Raw genomic sequence first — 20,116 nt, 5'->3', positions numbered from 1 at the left:
CTGTTTTATAAGGTTATTTTGTATATTTAAACGAATTTGAGGTTTTTTACCGTTTGGTAAAAATCGTGACACTCGAGTGACACGGTCCCTTAACTTAACCTTAACTTAATTTGGCAACCAACATAAAACTGACAGCTTACAGAATTTTGCGTTAATTGCTGACAACTGAAAAACGTCTAAACGTTCAACATGCCAAATAACAAATGGCCACAGTGATGTGTAATGAAAAACTGACATCTATACCCTTCGTCAAAACCCTTATTGTAGCTGCTCAATAGAATCGAAGAAACTCGCTATTTGTAACGGACAAATTGTCTTTCTTACAAGCCGGTAACAGTACATAGTACAGGTATATAAAGATCACGGACATTTTTCAGAACTCAGAATTAATATTAACGTCAGGGCTAAAATGCCCTGGTCAATTCTAGATTGAAAAGAATTAGTTGGAAGGTTTTAATCAGTGGGCTTTAAATTTTCCAGAAAAAATTGAAAAGGAATAGTTCAAGTTCGAAAAACCGTGAGATGCAAGCATTAGGAAAATTATACGATTGGATTGCAGTGCTAGTTTCTTTTAAGAATTAAAATTGTTTTGTGGTTTTGCTCATGTTTTGCTGTAGCAAAGGGTCCGTACGTTTGTCCGTGTTAGGTTGGTTTTATATTATTTCAGGTCCTTCGCCACAGAAGGCTTTGTTATGGCTTAATTACAAAACCGATTGACACACTGTCTTTAATTTAAAGTTGCCGCTTATGCTAAAATACGTCCAAGTGTTTCTCTGCATTGTGTCATAATAGAATAGCAATTATAAGGATTTGAATTTTGCTCTTTGAAACTCCTTTTGTTAGTCTCTCGGCGCGTGTAAAAATACCTTTCTCAGTACGAACACCACTGCTTTTCTATATACCGGTAGTTTAAAACCTTTGTTCCAAAACCCGGCGCCAGTGGCGCTAACGAGTAAAAACACTGTCAGACAGCAATGATTACCAAACGTATAAACTGACGCTCTTAAGCCGTTCACGTGAAAAAAAAAAACGGATCTCCTGTAGATAGTGAATTTTGAGACAACTTTTTTCAGCTTGTTTTGTTAAAAGCGCCTTGTAACTTCTTCTGACTCCAATCTAGATCCATCTCAACACTTACTCACAATCCACAAATGCCAAGGACACGTTTTAGAGTACGATGTAAATGACTTTTTAAAAACCTTTTAAAACGCTTAACAGTGTGTTTTTTTTTCACGGCAAACATTAAAATATCAGGCATTTTCACGTTTGGTGCTAAAAAGGTGCAATACGCTGATGTACAAAGAGACCCGACTTTATATAAATGTATGATACTATCAAAACAACGTAAGAGTTTTGTTTTTTCGTTTCATCGCCGCACTGAAACAAATTTAATGCCTGTAGCCTTTTTATAAAAGTCCTTTTTTATTTGCAAAGTTAATTTATTTCAGCGATAGATTAACAGAACAGAACAAGCTGTCGTCGTTGTTTTGGTAACCAAGAGCTGTCAGCAACAGACATCAAATTATGTTAGCTGCTGTAGACAATTGTTGTCGCCGTTCAACGCTGTTTATTCAAACCGTTATAACATTTAAGGTGTCTTGTAATTTTTATTGCCGGCCTACAGGAAAAGGACATTTAGCTAACTGCTGCAAATGACAAAAGAAAAAAATCATAACCAAGATGCAAGGTGTATTCTTACAAAGCATACAAGAAATATAAAAGCGAATATTTAAAAAAAAAAATAAACCGCTTAAGTGAAACTCATATTTATGGCCTTACGAGTTGCTATGTTCAGGTGTAAATCGAATAAAATGTTTTTCACGAAAGTCCTGTTGGTAAGCCAAAGCGACAGGACTAAAACGAATTTTTTCGCGTAGTACTTCCTTTATTTTAAATTCATCGTCGAAGACATCCTTCGGCTTGGAGGTTTTTTCCATTATTTATTAAGCACTGTAAACCAGGACGGCGTCTTCATGCGAAAATGAACCCAAACAATTCTCAAAAGCGGTCGTTTGTTTCTCGCCATTTAAGAATACTCTTTTGTGATTTACCAAAAAAAATTATGATATATATCAGAAATGACTAAAAAAAATTTTTTGCGAAAAAAGTCGCCCGTAACGGAGTAAAGAAGAAATGGAATATTTTATTCTCTTTTTTCGCTTGCACCGTTTGCAAATTTGGCGCGAATACTTGACAGGCGGACAATAGATTCCCTGTTGGTGTTTTATAAACTATCAATCAAACAGTCATATTTCTCGAAATTCATTGGCTACTGACTTTAAATTTGTTTAATCCAATGCTAATTAACGATATCCTTTGCAATTAGGTATCTCTTATGCGAAACCCATAAGAAGAATTTACCATTGCATCAATCCGTTTGTGACGAAAAACGTCGCTTTTAGCGTGGTTCGCTTTGTCTTTAAGAGACTTATGTAAAAGGAGTACAAAAGCTAGTAACGCTAAAGCTGTTTCAATTTAATGCTCTGTGTACTTCACTCTTGAACAAAAGCTGTGGATTAACAGTAATTTCATGGCTCTTGGTTCTCAATACGTTACGCCAATTTGTGCCCGGAGCGCTGCAACATTTGATTGATTTCAAAGGCGATTTGTTTCTACATTTCGAAGCATCGAAGAAATCGAACGTTTGATCGAAAATTACCATTGAGCCGTGTGCCTGAAGCGAAGCGCGTCCCGGGTGGATAATCGAGGCAGCGCTTGAACAAATGGTACAAACATATCGATGTCTCAATCGGTCTGCCGTGGATGCGCTGGCATAAATTAAAGTGGTTGTTTGTCATCCGGAGCGACAAGCTTTTACACCTGTCCCTCAACTGAGTAGATGCGCGACTTACAAGTGAGCTTGGATCACTTCCTTCGATGTAAGGCCGTCCTAATCAATCATGGCCACCGATGTAGGAGCATGGCTGCCTTTTGCGAGGGCGGCCGCTGTCGGATGGGTTCCTTTAGCAACGTCTCCGATGCCACCTCCGCCAGAATCGCAAAAAAACGACGAGAGAGTCACCATTAATGTTAGTGGGAGGCGGTTTGAAACATGGCAAAATACATTGGCGCGATTCCCGGAAACTCTACTTGGAAGTGACGAAAAAGACTATTTTTTCGATTCGGAAACAAAAGAATACTTCTTCGATCGAGATCCGGACTTATTCCGACATGTCTTAAATTATTATCGCAATGGAAAGATGCACTACCCGCGGGGAGAATGCGTGTCTTCGTTTGAAGACGAACTTTGCTTCTTCGGTATCTCCGAAGACGTGGTGCACGATTGTTGTTGGGAAGATTTTCGCGAAAGGAAGAAAGAATGCGAAGAAAGAATTTTTGAGCCCGATAAACTGGAGGATGGTTCACAGAATGGCGAAGAAAACACAGATTCTACAGTTCGCGAGAAGATGTGGACCGCTTTTCAAAATCCGCAAAGCTCGCGACCGGCCACTTTGGCTTACTACATCACCGGGTTCTTTATTGCAGTTAGTGTGATCAGCACTGTGGTGGAAACACTTCCAACAGACGGAGGAACCTTCGGCGACGTCAATAAACAGACGTTTTTTTCGATGGAAACAGCTTGTGTTATAGTATTTACTGTTGAGTATCTGGCGCGCTTGTATGCAGCTCCTGACCGCTTGAAATTCGCTCGAGATCTAATGAGCGTAATAGATGTGGTAGCTATATTACCTTTCTATGTTGGACTCTTTATGCCAAATAATTCTATAAGTGGCGCATTTGTGACCCTCAGAGTGTTTAGGATCTTCAGAATATTCAAATTTTCAAGACATTCAAGAGGACTCCGGATCCTGGGCTATACATTGAAGAGTTGCGCCTCTGAGCTCGGATTCTTGTTGTTCTCGCTGTCGATGGCGGTGATTATTTTCGCCACTGTTATGTACTATGTGGAAAAAAACGTCAAAGACACAAAATTCACGAGTATTCCAGCGAGCTTCTGGTACACGATCGTCACAATGACTACATTAGGGTAAGTTCAATTCTATTTCTACTGCTATGTTGACAAAGATAATCCTTGAACAAATTATCAAGTTTGTTCAGAACATTTTTACTGTTATGTACGTAGAGATAACTCATCTGGAAAAGTTTGTTTACAGCTAATCGAGCCTGGGAGATGCACTCGGGTATTTTTTTTTTTTCGTGTTGTGTGGCAGCTATCAAGTCGTTTAATCTGCTGTAGTTATCAAGTATCTGAGTCTAACGACAGGCAGTTGTTACAGATTAGTCCGATGAAGTGTTACGACAACATCCCGGGTAATTTATCAGCTTGCAGGCCTCACATAAGCCTCGCATAGATCCGCACTTAATCCTGATTTTGGTAATACCCTAGCTTTCAGGTACGAACGGGGCTTAATTTGTCTGTAAAAGCATAATATTTTGATGTGAATGCATATATTTACTTCTTGTTGCTTTCGGCCATATCTTATTGATGAACGTGCGAGCCAAACAAGGTACAACATCGGTTTTCGCTGTTCCAAGATATTCGACTGTTCCCACTTGGTTTCTTTCCTCGCCAATTTTTTTCCTGCGGCGAAGAGAAGAAAATTGCTTGTGTTAAAAATTAAATGTTGGCTAAAATTTCTTAAATTTTATATGAAAAGAGCTGGTTCTTTATTATACAAAAATTGAGATGTCTGTAGTAGGTTCGTGTTCATACGGTGGATAATTCCTGAATAACTTGGGATCACTACTCAACTTTTCCTCTCAGTGGAAAATCGAAGCTAATAGCGCCATTATTTAGTTTATTTGTGGTCATCTTGTAGATAGATAGCTGCAGATAAGGGAAATGAGGGAAAACTCAACTTCTTACATCCAAAACATGGCCATTTGGTTTTACAGAAATTATTATGGATGTTTTAAACATGTATAGGAAATATTACCAGGGCAATAAAAAGTTCACTTTTTGAACCTAGAGTCACAAAAAACTCTGAAAAAAGGATAAGTTTTTTGTCTACATTGAAAAAAAATCGATTAATTTACAAAACGTTTGGCATTTGAAACGTGATGTTATTCCATTCAATAAAGACACCACTAATGGGTTTTTGTCCTGTCGTGTCATTTAAAATTCATTTTTACCCTTGGCTCCCAACTGTTGCTGGTCTAGTTGCTTGGTTTGGATGTCAGTTTAGTCTGTAACTCAAGAAGTAATTTAAATAAATGCAAAATGTTGCTCCTTTGTGTACAGTTTACTTGTTGCATAAATGGTGCAAGAATAATAAGATGCATTTTCCCAGTGTGTGGTAAATTAATAAGGAATTGAAAGAGAATTTGCCGGAGAAATTTAACAGCTGCTGCTGGCTAGACTGTGTAATGAAAATGCGCAGTTCAGTGAGGAATTGTTTTTCAGCTTATTGCTAGAAAACAAAGAACTATTAACAGTGCATTTGCTTTGAATGAGAAATTTCAGGACAGAAAATGTTTGGGTTGGGTCAAATCTAAATTTCTTGGTTGTGTTTAAATGCTCAAATTGCAAAAATGAATTTCGTAAACTGTAATCATCTCCTTGCATGAAGAGTCAGTGGAGCTTATACCACAAGAATACAGGAAATTTGTCTAATTAAGGGCTTTTAAGTTGCCATCAGACAACAAAAAATACTTTAATGGTTTAATACTTTTGTTCTCTGTGCACATCATTGCTATACTGCTTTAAATTTACGACATTGTCCATGATTTTCCATTTTTCCAACTTTCCTCATCCCTTCTCTAAGTCTCTGACTGTTTTTTTTTATCTCATTTTGTATGCACCAGTGGACAATTCGCCTTATGAATATTTAATATTTGTTGAAGATTTTTTTTATTATTGGCATGCTGAAAATTGGAGACATTTTACCATCTCTTGTGTTAGTTTTTTAGTAAGTGCCATATATATTATATATTTTCAAATAGACGAATATTTTTTCATTTCTTTATAATTTCTTAAAACAACTGCCAAATTGTTTTTCTTAGTCAAGTAACCATATATTTTAGAAATTCTACAAGATAATTATATTTACCAAGGCTCGACCCATTTTATCAATCAATTTATTTATTAAAACTTTGTGTACACATGAAATTTTTTTGACGGTTCCAAACATACTGAAAAGACAGGCCTACAAGTTGTAGTTGTGTGGCTTATTGATCTGTGAGAAACGTTAAAACTGTACTCAAAAACCAATCTATTACTTGATGTGTGTTTTCCACAGAATTGAATGCCAGCTTTTTAAGAAATTATTGGTACTAACTGTATCTTGTTAGAATCCAGCCAAATTTTTTCATAAGCCAGGGGAACTTTTTGTGTGTTGAATATTTTGCTATCAGTTAGAGCTATATGGGGTTCATTTTGCCTTTTCATTGTGTTAATTTAATAGAATGGAACAATATTCTGAACAAATTCCGAGAGGCCAAAGCATTTGTAAGCTTGAGAGGCTTTCTAGTTTGTGCAAACTACACAAAAATTGGTTGTCCTCATTTCAAATGGTTTAAGCTTTTCATGGGTGTCCATGGCCAAAATAAATTCGTTGAATTGGTTTAAAACAGTCACCTTAAAATGAAAATATTTTGCTTGAGTGTTCCTTAAAATTTCAAATACACTAAATTAAATATCATTCAAAGATGTATTGTCCGTATTTATTTTAATTATGTGTGTTGTTGTACACATGACTGTAAAAAAAAAAAAAAAAAAAAAAGAAAGAAGGCTTTTAAACTACAGCTTGATCAAGGACTCTACTAGAGTTCTTATTTGTTTTTCTCATTTGTGATACATTGCATGTTATTACAACTAACTTAATGCATAACCAAAATATATTACTTGACGTCAGGTTGTCATTACTTTTACACAAGGATTGATTAACTCAATTCATTTCATTTAACCATAATTAATTACAAGGACGAGAGAAGACATGTCAATATTTGAGAATAAACAGACTTTGTTATCTTTGCAGTCATTCAATAAGGCTGTGGTATTACGTTGTAACTATTGTCTATACGGGAGGCACAGTGGCCTAGTGGTTAGCGTGCTTGACTTCAGATTGAGCGGTCCGGGTTCTAGCCCTGGCTGGGGCACCGTGTTGTGTTCTTGGGCGAGACACTGTACTCTCACAGTGCCTCTCTTCACCCAGGTCCATAAATTGGTACCAGCAAATTTAATGCTGGAGGGTAACCCTGCGATGGACTAGCATTCCATCCAGGGGAGATTAGAAACACTACTAGTCGCTTCATGCTACGGAAACTGGGATAAGCTCCAGCCTGCCAGTGATGGGCCACTAGGCTCGTAGGCAGACTTAACCTTTACCTTGTTTGAATGATGCACAATGATATGGCAAAAACTTCTGAATATTTGCTGAACAAACTGTCTATTAAGGTGTAGTATTACTTGGAGAACCTTTTGCTTGGCAGTGCTTATACAATGGATCAGTTGAATCAGTCATAGTAGAGAAATTCAATTCAAGGGGGGGAAAAAAAAAAAAAAAAAAAGGGAAAAATTTTTTTTCCCCTCGGGAAGAATTTTTTTGGAAAGAAAAAAAAGGCCGGGGGAAAAAAAAAAAAAATTGCCCCAAAAAATCCGCATTTACCATTCGACACCCCTAATTCAAAACAATTTTTATCCAATTTGATAAGTTCCTGTTAATCATCTATTCATGATCTGTGCTCAAGAATGCTTTATTACTTTTTATGCTAATTTGAGTTTAACAAAAATGTATTGCTTTTGTTTTTTTTTAAATTGTTGCATAGCCTTCTGTCTTAAGCTCACATTTAGGTAATTATTGTTTTGGCATCTCTCAGAACATGACCTGAATACTTAATACTTAACACATGATAACTATGTTTCATCTCTAATATATCTTTTCTTTTTGTTTATGCTAAAACGTGTAAAAATCCAGTTATTGTAGGTAAGCCACATGAATAAAATCAATTTTCTACAGTGTATATTAATAGTACTTCCCTTCTAATCTTGTTCCGGCTAACAAGTACAGTAAAATGCGGAAAATGAATTTACGAAATCACATCAAGAAGTCAACAAACTTGTGTTTGAATGATTTTTACCAGTCATCACTTTCTATTTTAGGCTCCTGTCTGCCACAGGCTTTTTTAAAATGAAGCAAAACTTTGTACATGTGTTACGTTCTTGCTGGCATTAGAAGTAAAAAAAATTTTGAAGATAAACCTAGGGCTTTAGAAAAATTAAATAATTTCCACCGCTCTAAGCCATTTATGAGCTCTTGGGAGCACGGCCAATATGACTCCTTTAGCCTGTCGATTCCTGTTTTACATTTTGTTAATCAGCTGACTAGTGCATAGCGCTTACACATAATTATATTGTGCATCAGTTGTCAAGGGTGAGAAACTGTTCTACATTTTATCATTTATTCCCTCTTCAATAAAAATACATCTTTTTTGAGTTCATAATCGAAATACTTGACTGCCAAAAAAAAAAAAATCAAAAATATCAGTTAGCAACAAGAAATGGTGATGTCAACAATCACATTTCTGAACACCGTTAACAAACTAACCAACCTACGGTACAAACTAATTTCAACCACTGGCTCTAGAAATTAAAGCTGGGACACAAACTTAGAACAAATGCCTCTCAACAAATGTGAACAACTTCTCACACCTTAAAAACAACTTATTCAAAACGAAAACAAAACAGATCCAATGAATGGACCTCGAACAGTAGTGCCAAATTCTGTGGGTACAACAGACTTAATGAAAATGCTTAAAAGCTATATTTTCTATTTTCAGATATGGTGACATGGTGCCAGAAACAACCCCTGGAAAGATAGTGGGTAGCCTGTGTTCACTCAGTGGTGTCCTTGTGATAGCATTACCAGTGCCTGTCATTGTATCTAATTTTAGTCGAATATATTTGCAAAACCAAAGAGCAGATAAACGAAAAGCCCACAAGGTACAGTATCTTTGTCTAATGCACACATTAACAGGTTTACTTATCTGGCAGTATGGGAGGCGCGGTGGCCTAATGGTTAAAGCGCCTAACTCCGGATCGAGCGGTCCGAGTTCGAGCCCCGGCCGGGGTCACTTGTGTTGTGTTCTTGGGCAAGACACTTTACTCTCATAGTTCCTCTCTCCACCCAGGTGTATAAATGGGTACCGGCGACATAATGCTGAGGGGGAACCCTGCAATGGACTAGCATCCCATTCAGGGGGGAGTAGAAATATTCCTAGCCGCTTAATGCTACGGAAACCAGGATAAGCTCCGGCAGTGTGGGCCGCTTGGCTCGTGGCTACTCCTTATCTGGCAGTAGGGACGATTATCAGTTTACCTGCGGGGAGGGGGAGGCAGGGGGTGACAACGAGGGAGTAAAAGGGGCTTGGAACTCAATGGGAAGTGGGAAAAGAGAAGATGGGAAGTGGGATTCCAAAGTTGGTAGGAACTGTAAGAATGTAAGAATAAATTCGCAACATTTTGTTTCTATTTTGCAATACAAATAGAACAAAGTGGGAAAAACTATAATAGGGAAAGGTAGCAGGTTACAATGTATAAGAAACAGGAAGTTCAGACCTCTTCCCCCCCTTCCAGGGGCAGATCTAGGGGGAGGATGCAAGGGGTGCACTCCCCACCCTGAGATGACCAGCAACTCAGTATTAGCTTTTCAAAATGTGTTCAATGTCACCAGTCAGTTACGCCATTCCTTAGTCACTGTACACTCCCTCCTAAGAAAAATCCTGGATCTGCCCCTCTCCTACCCCCCCCCCCAGTTATTTGAATCAATGGCCACCAGGCTAGCAGCAATGCTCACATTTGCCACCCTAGTATATTTGGTCAAAGCAAAGTATCGTTATTCAAAGTTTTCTACCAACTATTTCATTTGCCAAGTTGTACTGTGAGACCTACTTACATGAAGATTAAATCTGGTCAATTTTGATGTTAGAATATGTTTACATGTAGTGAAGAAATTATTCAACATGACACGAGCGTGGGACAAAGAAAAAAATCTGAGTCCCCGACGGGAATCGAACCCATGGCCTCCCAGATACCGGTTGGGCGCTCTAACCAACTGAGCTACGAGTGACTCGTTGTGAGCTGGGCCATTTAGTAAATGGCTTACCTAGTAAATGGCCCAGCTTACAACGAGTCTCTCGTAGCTCAGTTGGTTAGAGCGCCCAACCGGTATCTGGGAGGCCATGGGTTTGATTCCCGTCAGGGACTCAGATTTTTTCTTTGTCCCACGCTCGTGTCATGTTGAATAATTTCTTCACTATTTATCACCGAGCTTGTAAATTTACCATCTTTATTATTTACTATGTTTACATGTATTTCAAAATTGACACATCTATTGTATACAAAGAGAATTATAGGTTTATTGTTTTCCATATCAGTTTGTATCACCAGCTCAAGATGCTTAAATTTTTTTTTCCACTTTCAGAAAGCAAGAGTGTCAATTTCAAAGACAATGGCTGGCACAGCTTTGGTTTCCCCTCCTGATAAGGAAAACGTTCCACTGGTGAGTGACACATCTTACAATTTGTTTTTACAAGGATTAAATGATAACAGTTTTGGGTTGGGTAGATCTTGAATTGAATCGACTACGTAAGTGGATATTGCCTTGATATACCAGCAAATAATATCTAAACACTATGGACAGTATAATGTACTGCAAAGCAACAGTGAGCCCTCTCTCTCTATATATGGGTACCCATGGTCTTCGGGTTTTTTTTGCAAATCTTCATTTTTTTTTTAAAGAAAATCTTCATTTTATGGATTGAAACAGTTTGAACATTTATTAGTGTAAGTTGAGTTTTGACAGCTTTATATCTAAGTGTTCAATTTGATCACGCGAATTTGGTCAATTTCAGATCTTCGCTTTAATCTTGAGATCTTCGTTTTTTCCATGGTGATCTTCGTGTCTTTGATTTCTTTGGAAATACACACAAAGAGGCTCAACAGTGTACTGGATGCTAGCCAATATATTCTTCCAACACATCAGTCTTTGTAACTTGTAGACTATAAAAATTCACTGTAGTCTTTCCTTGTGTGGAGAATTTGCTTGTTAGGTCAATATTCGTTCATCAGGCCAGCACTTTCAGTGTCATGGCCAGTGAAATCTGGAAACAGGCAAAACTATCATGATATTAGTGCATGGACATTGCAAGTAAACATTAAATGTTGATCACTCTTTTGAATGGAGTGGCTGCGAGGGAAGTCCATAATATTGTGAAAAGACATTCAGGGATTTTTCATTGATGTAGTTTTATGATTTTTACATTTTATTAAGGGTGCTGGCTTGGAGCTAACGCAAATTCCAGTGAGCAATAAAGAGAAAAGCTATCTTGATGAACAACATACACATCTTCTGCAGTGCTTGGAAAAAGCTACGGTATGTCATCAATTAAAACAGGTCTTTTATCAGCTTGGTTTTTGTATGATTGCTGGCAATCACTGGCTGTAAGGAAAATTCAAAGCCATGCTCATACTGAATGGTATTAAATGCATGGCCTACTTTATTTTGCTTTTATGGAAATGAGAATTTTGCCCTGTATGGATGGTCAACAATTACTTGTTGGGGCTCAATACTTTCACTATCTGCTTACAACTTTGAATTTAATTTCTTTTGGAGGGTATCTCAATAATACTTATAAGTATATACTAAAACAGTGAATAGTGTTGTTGGCATGTGCTGATTGGCTACCCAAACATGGGATATCCTTTTCTGTTCACCTCTGAGCAACTCACATGCAAAAACTGTAATCGTTGACAGGAATAAATAAGTTTAATGCAATCCTTTTGGGGTTGTATTATCTCTCTACTAAAACAACTATTCACCTCAGTGTTGGTGGCTAGTCCACCACTAGTCCTAGTCCTAATCCCTGGTACATAGTACATACATACTTTATTATCTTTCCCCATGGGGGTTTTTCGAAGATAATATGCTACTAAAATCACTGTCACTGTCCTTGTGAAACAAAAGTTTGACTGCAAGTGCTCAGTGGTCTGATGAGCTACTACAAGTGGGATAAAAGTACTGTAATACTTACGATGCAAGTAGAACTCACTTTCTTTATGTTGATTGATATGTCCACAGGCACGACAGTTTGTAGAAATGGAGTACTCATACAAAGGAGAACCTGTACGGAAAACTCCCAAGCTGAATACTCCGATTTGTACGCCATCTGGTTCACCGATTTCCTCGTCTGTTTCACTAGCAGGAGTGTGCGGCGATGCTTGTTACAACCGAAACAGTTACACAGGGAAATGCATGAAGCGAACAAGATCCTTCTCTGAACCTGCGCATCAGCATGAGAATGCATTTTTCCATGATCACATGGAAATGAATGACATAAAAAGCAAGCACAAAGCTAATTCAAAGCCACACAATGACAAACAACCTAACAATGTCACTACGTCGGCTATTGTGACCCTCCCAGATTTTGAAACTGTGGCAGTGCCAAATAATATTCACGATGGAGCTAACAATCACTGCAGATATGAAAATTGTAATGACCGACGAGGGTCCCACACTGTAATTTAAAATTATGCTGTTTTAGGAAAAATGAAATTCCAAAGTGAGCAAGTTTGCCCTTAAGGTAAAACTGCCAGCAAATTATTCCAACATTGACTTCATTGTTGATGCAAATTGGGAAATTTAGCTTCAATTCTGGCTAAAAACGTAAAAAGATCTCAAGTTCAAAATTATTTAAAAAATTTCTTGATATTTAAAATACAGGTAATTATTTAATACAGCTAAAATACTCAGTATTTAAAATGTTTCTCCAGAGTGGTGTTTGAGTGCCACAACATTTTAGATGGAGCTTTGAAGAAACTGTCCATCTTTTTCATATGGAAACCTTTTGGTGAAATTTTTTACCAAATTTTGAGTCTTATTTAAAACCAGAATGTGCAGTGCACAGTTTGTGTATATGGCGCGTGGCCGTCAAAAATATTTATCCAAGAGTCGAATTAGACATATTTTCTACAAAATCAATGGATGGAGGAAGACCGGACAAGATCACACAAAAGAAAGGCCTTGTTAAATGGCGACGCCCACCTATAACAGGCTGATGTGAAGATCGAGCTGGTCCAATAATGAACAACAATCTTGTATCTGAGGTTAAGTGTGACTAAGGGAGGCATAGAGACAAAGTACATTGTGTGTATTGTTACAATTGTGGGGAGAGCAAGAATACAAGGATTGAAAGCAGTTGTGGATCTAAAAGGAACTCAGTATCACTTTGTAGTTGGTTAGCCCCATATTGAAGTGAGAGACAAGTGCGGGCAGGGGAGAACATTTTTCATAACACCAGGACTTTCCTGTTATACAACAAGAAGACTATATGGACAGCTACTGAGCTGGGAATTACTGTAAGACAGTTAGCCTTCATAGCTCATAGTTCTTCTTATGCAATGGCAAAGCTGCAAAAAATGAGGGAGGAGTCCACTTGGAAAATAGAGAGGAGACCCTGTTCTGCTTGTTGTTCTCCGTTGCACAAAAAACCTCCAGCTACATGTGCTACAGAAGAGTTGAAATGGATTGACATGGATCGAGTGTGACATTTTAGCCTTCAAGGCAAGTTAATTTATTAATGTACTAGATGGTCGAAGGTAAAGGTGTCGTTACTAGTCTCAAGCTATTTAGGGATAGGGTTTTTATTTCAAGATTTGATGATAACATATTTGTACAAAGGACATGAAATTTCAAATTGCTGTTAAGTAGTCACATGGCTTGACATTGATGTAAGGTCCTTGTGAGATCTCTTGAACAACGTCTCATATATTGTGTTTTGCTACATGACGTCAGACTACTAGTTGCCATGTGTGTAGATAGGAGATACAGTTAGTCACCTACGAGTGAGGGCACAAAAAAGAACAAGGAGGTGCATGATGCAGTAAGCTAAAGAAAAAAATTAAGCTTACTATTTCTGAGAATTATTTATCTGTCAAGGTACTTAAAGCACCTATTTAATTTTCTGCATTGTCCAAGACTTTTGAGCAGGGTATTTTTATTTTATGCTCTTTTCCTGTTTGTTTAGGATGTACAAAATACACAAAAGACGTTCAGTTGATATATAGCAGCTTTGTATTTAATAACGCATAATTTTTTAAGTTCCAAAAAAGTGCACATTCCAGGAAATATTTTTTCTGTTTTACAAGTCCATTCATGCAGTCATAGCAGGGTCCAGTTTTTCTGGAATCTCTGTTTAATTTATAGCCTTAGAAAATAACTAAGTTGCATTTATCTTATCTTTAGCTGATTTTTTTAACATATAATCAGGTCTAATGTTAACCTTGATTGATATCTCTTAATTTTTGATTGAGACCATGCAAAAAATGAGAAATACTGTATTGCTTGGATTTAAAAAAAAAACGTTATCTCACTAACGTCCTCTTGTAACCATGAAATCTGCTGCAAGAACTCGCCAGTCCCTTCACCCTAAAAACCAGTTCAGAAGGGAAGCATGAAGAGAGAAAAAAATGGCATTTTCCAGTTGGATTTATCCTTGTAATTGAAATGGAAAAGAGTGACATTTTGAATGCAGAATTAACTGCACTCTTATTGAGGTGATTTGATACCAGGAAATTGTAAAAATGGGATTTTTGATATCATAATTTTATTTCTGTCAGCGTGTTGACTTGTGTTCTTATAAGTTTCAGTTCTTTTAATTTCGGATGTTTTTGGATAAAGACTGGATTATTGTTTAATATTGTACATTTTGTTAAATGTTTTTAAACCTTTAAACCTTTGCTTCCTTGCCTTTCTAAGGCTGGGATTACTGTGAAAATTTTACATTATGCAGTTTCAATTTTTTTTACATGCTGCAAATTTCAAATAACTTGCCTGATTTTCAGCTAGTCCTTTGATTCTGCTAATGTCTTGAAGACAAATCATTATGTTTTTATCGAATTAATTATGATTAATACAGAGTAAAATTAATATTCATTGTAAATAAGAATGAGCCTTGGGATTTTCCGAGGTTTTATATTTTAACAAAACTATTTGAATAGTCAAGAAGTAATTGGGTGTTTTTTTCTCATTTGCCCAACTGAGTGAACACTTAACTCCCAGCATAGATCAGTTTCTATTTTCTCTAAATACTGTTTAAAAATAGCATGTCATGAGATTATAGGAGCTGATCTTGATTTAGAACCGAATTCTCCTAACTATAATATTACAGAAAATATATGAAAAATGTTAGGGAGAGTTTTGAAGTTGATCTTATGAGTTAAAGGGCATAAACAAATCCTTTTCTCAGAATTTTAAGTCAACAAAGCCAACTCATGGAGTTTGCTTTATATTTATTTCACAGCGGAATGTGCTAGGGCATTGCTGTTTGCTTAAGCTTTTGACAATTTTTTGTCATCTTTATGTAAACGTTCTGAGCTAAACAAAAAGGACACTAGCAATTCATTTGCTTTGCATTCTCCACTTCCCAGATCTGACTGTAATGGCCAAGCTGTGGAAACCAACATAAAGTTATTGAAAAAAATATTCAAAGGCTTTCGAACAGCAATGGCAAAAAATGTTTTTAACATTAGCTAACATTTATATACAATTATTAGTGGTGGAAAAGTTCTTGCATGGTTAATTATTTGATGATTTTACATTGTAAAAGAGTATTTAAGTTTGCCTTTTATGAGCATTTACCCCCTGCAGGTTTTATTTATACCAGAAACTCAGCAAAATGTACCTTGACAATAAACAGAATTACAACACTATTGTCATATTGTTATTTTCTTTACGAATGCAGTGAAGTCCTGGACACAAATCTTGCAAAAGAAAGTAATTGGATAAAATTGTTTAAAAAACGAATATAATCCGTGGCCACTCACTTTGTCTAAAAAGTTTCTAAAGGTGTGGTCTGATTCTAGGACTGTCCGAGGTTGCTCACCATTTGTCGTTTGTTTCAGTGGATTTCCAAATGGTGAAAAGGCAAAAATTTGACAAATTACCTTGGACAGTGAAAAGGGAACAGTTTTCTGTAGTTAGTCACACGGCAGAACATTTTAAAAGGCCTGAAATTTACCAAAAACTCTGGTACAGAAAAGGGGACAGTGTTCAGTGGTTATCTCCCCCCCCCCTCCCTGATTGCGACTATACTCCTAGAGAGAGGCGGGATGGTCTCGGAGACATCAAGACCACCTCGAAAGCCTAGAGACCAAGGAGTAATGGACTCCTGTCTTTACCAAGAGGTCCAGAGGCCAAGAACCCAGATACCATAAACCCACCAGACGTCCAAACACTAGATCCGGGGATGGTGTGCGGACCTTAGCCTGTTCACAACCCTCTACCCGTATTATAGTTTCATCGCCCCCTTCTAAAGGGCCCACCGATGGGAAAGCCATGGGTTTTTTCCCTCGGGGGATTAAAAATTTTTCTTTGCCCCATGCTCGTGTCATTGTAAAAAAGTTTATCTCTCGTTGACCTGAGAGAGCTGCCCAACAGCGCAAAACGAGAGGCGTTAGGGGGGTGGCGCCACAGCGACCTGTGAGGGCTGCGCTTAAAACTAGAGAGTTTTACATCCATAGGGACCTGTGAGTTGCTACATGTGCAAAAAAAAAATAAAAAGAAATAACCGTAAGAGAAGAAAAAGGGGAAAAAATGTGGGTGCTAAAAAAAACGTGCCTTCCGATGAATAGATGAAGGTTCGCCAAAATCTTTATGTAATTTGATACACTTCCGTATAGAGCCTTCTTTTTGGCCTGAAAAATATTAATAAAGTCGTAAAAAGTTTAGGCAATCGAACAAAAAAAGAGGTGCGAGTAAACGAACAATAAAAGAATAAACAATCACGGGTGACACAACATCTTCATTTGAATTGTAAATTTCATGATGTGCGAAAAACGAGTTTTTGATTTGTTATTTAAAATCAGTGATTTGATATATTTTTAGGCGCATGAAAATTCGCGTTCCATGGGAACCCATGCGTAAACAACTACTTGGGAGCAAGGGGTAGGGAAGCATTTTGTAGATTTCACCTTTCTTTATTTCTTCCATACAAATGCCATTTTTTCTGTTCTCAGTGACATCCAGTAAATTTATTTATCCGAAAAATTCAAACATTTGTATATTTTTAGGTATACTTATATTTTGATCGGAATATTTTGGTTGTTTTTATTTTAAGATTTACCCCTCCTCCGGTGGGGCGAAATATGTTTTGAATTATGTGACGTAAGTCCGTGCGTGCTCTTATTATGTGCAAAAGTCGGTTGCACTTTTGATTTTGTCGCACTGCGCTGTGATAAATTCCTGGCGTAAATATTTCGCTGATTTATGGTGCCAATATATCCGATTTTCGTCGAAGAAGTTTTAAAACAATCGCTGTTCCATCTTCGTAAATCTGGCATAAAGCAATCTTTCGCGGGAAAGGGCAAAGTCGGTTTCTCTTGACAAAGTAAACATTGCGAAGTGAAAGGAACTAAATCACTTCTGTTCACCTTTTAACTTCATTAAGGACTGATTCAAAGGAGTGGATATTACAGAGGACGAAGGAAGGACATCAACTCAAAATATCCTGATTCAAGGCTGAGGAATTTTCAATTTTAATCATGAATTTTGAACGGGGCTTGTTAATTTCGTTGCTGGCAGTCGCTTGTGTTGTTTATTTCGCCTTGCCAGTTTCAGCCGCCGAGGAAGTCGATTGTAAGAGTTTCAACAAATCTTGCAGTGATTGCACCGGGCAATCGGCATGTTACTGGTGTTCTTCAACTGATGTTTGTAGCAATTACCCTGGATGGACGAAGATTGTTCCTAGAGACTGCCCCAGTAGGAAATGGTATTATGGCCAATGTCGAATTGCAGGGAACGTTCTCATAATCTTGGTACCTTCCGTGGTCGGCGTCTTTTTGATATTTCTCGGCTGTTGTATCTACTGCTGTTGCTGTCGTCGATGTAACAAGTGTAAGAAGAAGCGAATGGATAAAGAAGATGCAAAGTTGAAGCGTAAGCGTGAAGAAATGCAAGCCATCCATGCTCAAAAAAGAAGCGATAGAGATATGAAGAGAGATGAAATTCGCAAGAAGTATGGTCTTCGCCCTGGATCGGGTTACCAGCGAATTGAGGACAATCCCTAAATTTATTTTTCAGTGCCTTTCTGATTATAAATCTACTCATATTATTACTAATTTACTTTTACATTGTCTTGTATGTTAGGGAAAAAATCTTCAATGTAAAGTTTTCTAGGATGTTGGGACAAGAGAAATCCCAAAATGGTGTTTATCTTTTGTTGTTTTAAAAGCTCATATTGGCTTTATGGTGCGGGATAAAATGTATACGGTATGTATGTTTTGCTCAACTGCTCTAGTTAAACATCCCATTTTGACTAGTCAATCGCAGTGATATATTTTTGAAAGTCAAATATGCAGATTTCTCTGAATCGTTCATTTCAAATTTCCTGTTTCTGGGTGAATGATTTTATATTTTTCCTGTTCAGTATTTTACATAAATTAGTTCTTTTGTTCTCGCTGAGAGCTTCGTGTGTTCAATCCTTTGTATTTCACTTTTAAAAGAACTTGATCTGAAGTGACGATCACTAGCTTTGGGATTACAGATTTGAAAACTATATAATAACCGATTCATTTATTTTTGTAAGATTTAATAGTTGTGAGTCAAAAGGCTTGTTTTCCTCATAAACGTCATGCTATGAACTAAAACGCAAGAGTGCGCTCCTCGCTGTTTCTAAGGTATGCCTATTTTTGTCTTTGTTTATAGTCAGGACTACGTAATCAAACCACTTTACTGTTGAAAAATAGTTTAAATTAAGAACATTTACATGTATGGCAATTATTCATTTGTTGTCATAACATCTATGTTATCTGAGATGAGATGGTTGTAAAGCTAGATGAGCATTTCTGGTTTAAAACGAGGTGTTCTCTTTTTCTAAAAAATAAAATAAAAATAATTGATTTGCAACATGTATATTGACTTCTATATGAACCACTAGTTAAACCGTCTTATGTCATAAGCTACAGTAGAATCCTGATTTCTTGAACTTCCAGGGGAAACGAAAATTGGTTTGAGAAATTGGAGGTAAAAATCCAAAAAAAAGAGGCCTTCCAAGGGGGGTAGCCGTGTCGCCATGTCGCATGTTTCTGAGAACCAATGTCACCTAGCCAACAGCTGTAAATGTTGCTGTCGTTTTTCCCCTTATTGTGTTGCTGTTGCATTTCAGTGCTGTAATGATCGATGTCGCTGTTTTCCTTATTCCAGTATTCAGGGTTATGTCGCTTGTCGTATGACCCAAATGTATGTTTTATGTATTTACAGTAAATCTAAAATAACATTAGTGTTAACCTGAGAAGATTGAAACAAAGCTTAAATGAAAAACAATAGAGAAATAGGAAAACCTATCAGTAGTATTTGGTCAATTTTGTAGGATGTGGTGCATCGAAAAGACATGATCAAACTATACTGGTTGAAACCTTTTTTTGGGGGAGCAGGGATGGTGCAGTGGTGAGAGCGCTTGCCTCCCACCAATGTGGCCTGGGTTCGATTCCCGGACCCGGCGTCGTGTGTGGGTTGAGTTTCTTGTTGGTTCTCGTCCCTGCTCTGAGGGTTTTTCTCTGGGTTCTCCGGTTTTCCTCCCTCCAAAAAACCATTACTACTAAATTCCAATTCGATCGGGAACAGTGGTGGATAAGCCACTCTGTGGAAGTGCCACTGCAAATTCCCATTTATTATTTATTTTATTTTTTTATTTATTTATATATTAAAAAATTCCTCAGAGTGATATGTTGTATGACTCTCCACTTTCCACCTCATTCCCAGCATGGATACTATCCATGTTCCCATGGCCCCTCTGGGAACAAGATTGCTCCATTTTTAAAATCACTGAAAAACATAGTTCATATAAAATGACAGACTAGGTAGCAACCCCTGATTTTTGTGAGTGAATACTCGATAAAGCACATACTGTAAAGGACGACAGTCTGAAGTGTACAATTTTGCGCATAACACTTTTTTAAATTGAGCCACAAAAATAATTTACCCATTATTAGTAGAAACTTCCAGCCTCAAGAGTCCTGATGGGCCCGATGAGGATAAGTAAGTAAGTATTAGTAGAAACTTAGCTGTGTTCTATTGGGAATCCGCGAATCTAATTGGTTCTCCCATTGTTTTCTATTTGCCTACAGAACACAATAGCACATGTGTCTATAAGCCATAGTCAA

General features: G+C 37.3%; 2 protein-coding genes across 2 annotated transcripts; both read left to right on the top strand.

Annotated features, from left to right (window-relative positions):
* The first annotated feature begins 2,384 nt into the window (after positions 1-2,384).
* Positions 2,385-15,664, top strand: LOC144628930 (potassium voltage-gated channel protein Shal-like). Its single transcript, XM_078487054.1, has 6 exons — positions 2,385-3,988; positions 8,740-8,902; positions 10,383-10,460; positions 11,232-11,333; positions 12,039-13,427; positions 13,473-15,664. Exons 1-5 carry the CDS (start codon positions 2,901-2,903, stop codon positions 12,483-12,485), a joined length of 1,878 nt encoding a protein of 625 aa, XP_078343180.1. The 5' UTR covers positions 2,385-2,900; the 3' UTR covers positions 12,486-13,427; positions 13,473-15,664.
* A 1,472-nt stretch (positions 15,665-17,136) lies between these two features.
* On the top strand, positions 17,137-18,723 carry LOC144667517 (pituitary tumor-transforming gene 1 protein-interacting protein-like). Its single transcript, XM_078528944.1, has one exon. The coding sequence runs from the start codon at positions 17,498-17,500 to the stop codon at positions 18,020-18,022; it is 525 nt and encodes a 174-aa protein (XP_078385070.1). The 5' UTR covers positions 17,137-17,497; the 3' UTR covers positions 18,023-18,723.
* Positions 18,724-20,116: the final 1,393 nt, after the last annotated feature.

Source organism: Oculina patagonica, chromosome 10, assembly GCF_052425735.1.
Source record: "Oculina patagonica isolate OP01 chromosome 10, crgOcupat, whole genome shotgun sequence".
Classification (NCBI taxonomy): domain Eukaryota; kingdom Metazoa; phylum Cnidaria; class Anthozoa; order Scleractinia; family Oculinidae; genus Oculina; species Oculina patagonica.
Note: the sequence above shows the minus strand (reverse complement) of the source record. Positions and strands in the feature narration are given on the sequence as shown.

What these genes read in the sequence shown, in the direction of transcription:
- LOC144628930 (XM_078487054.1), top strand. Translation starts at nt 2,901, where the DNA reads ATGGCCACCGATGTAGGAGCATGGCTGCCTTTTGCGAGGGCGGCCGCT. An exon ending in GTCACAATGACTACATTAGG is followed by an intron (nt 3,989 to 8,739) that starts GTAAGTTCAATT and finishes TTCTATTTTCAG; the next exon opens with ATATGGTGACATGGTGCCAG. An exon ending in ATAAACGAAAAGCCCACAAG is followed by an intron (nt 8,903 to 10,382) that starts GTACAGTATCTT and finishes TTCCACTTTCAG; the next exon opens with AAAGCAAGAGTGTCAATTTC.
- LOC144667517 (XM_078528944.1), top strand. Translation starts at nt 17,498, where the DNA reads ATGAATTTTGAACGGGGCTTGTTAATTTCGTTGCTGGCAGTCGCTTGT.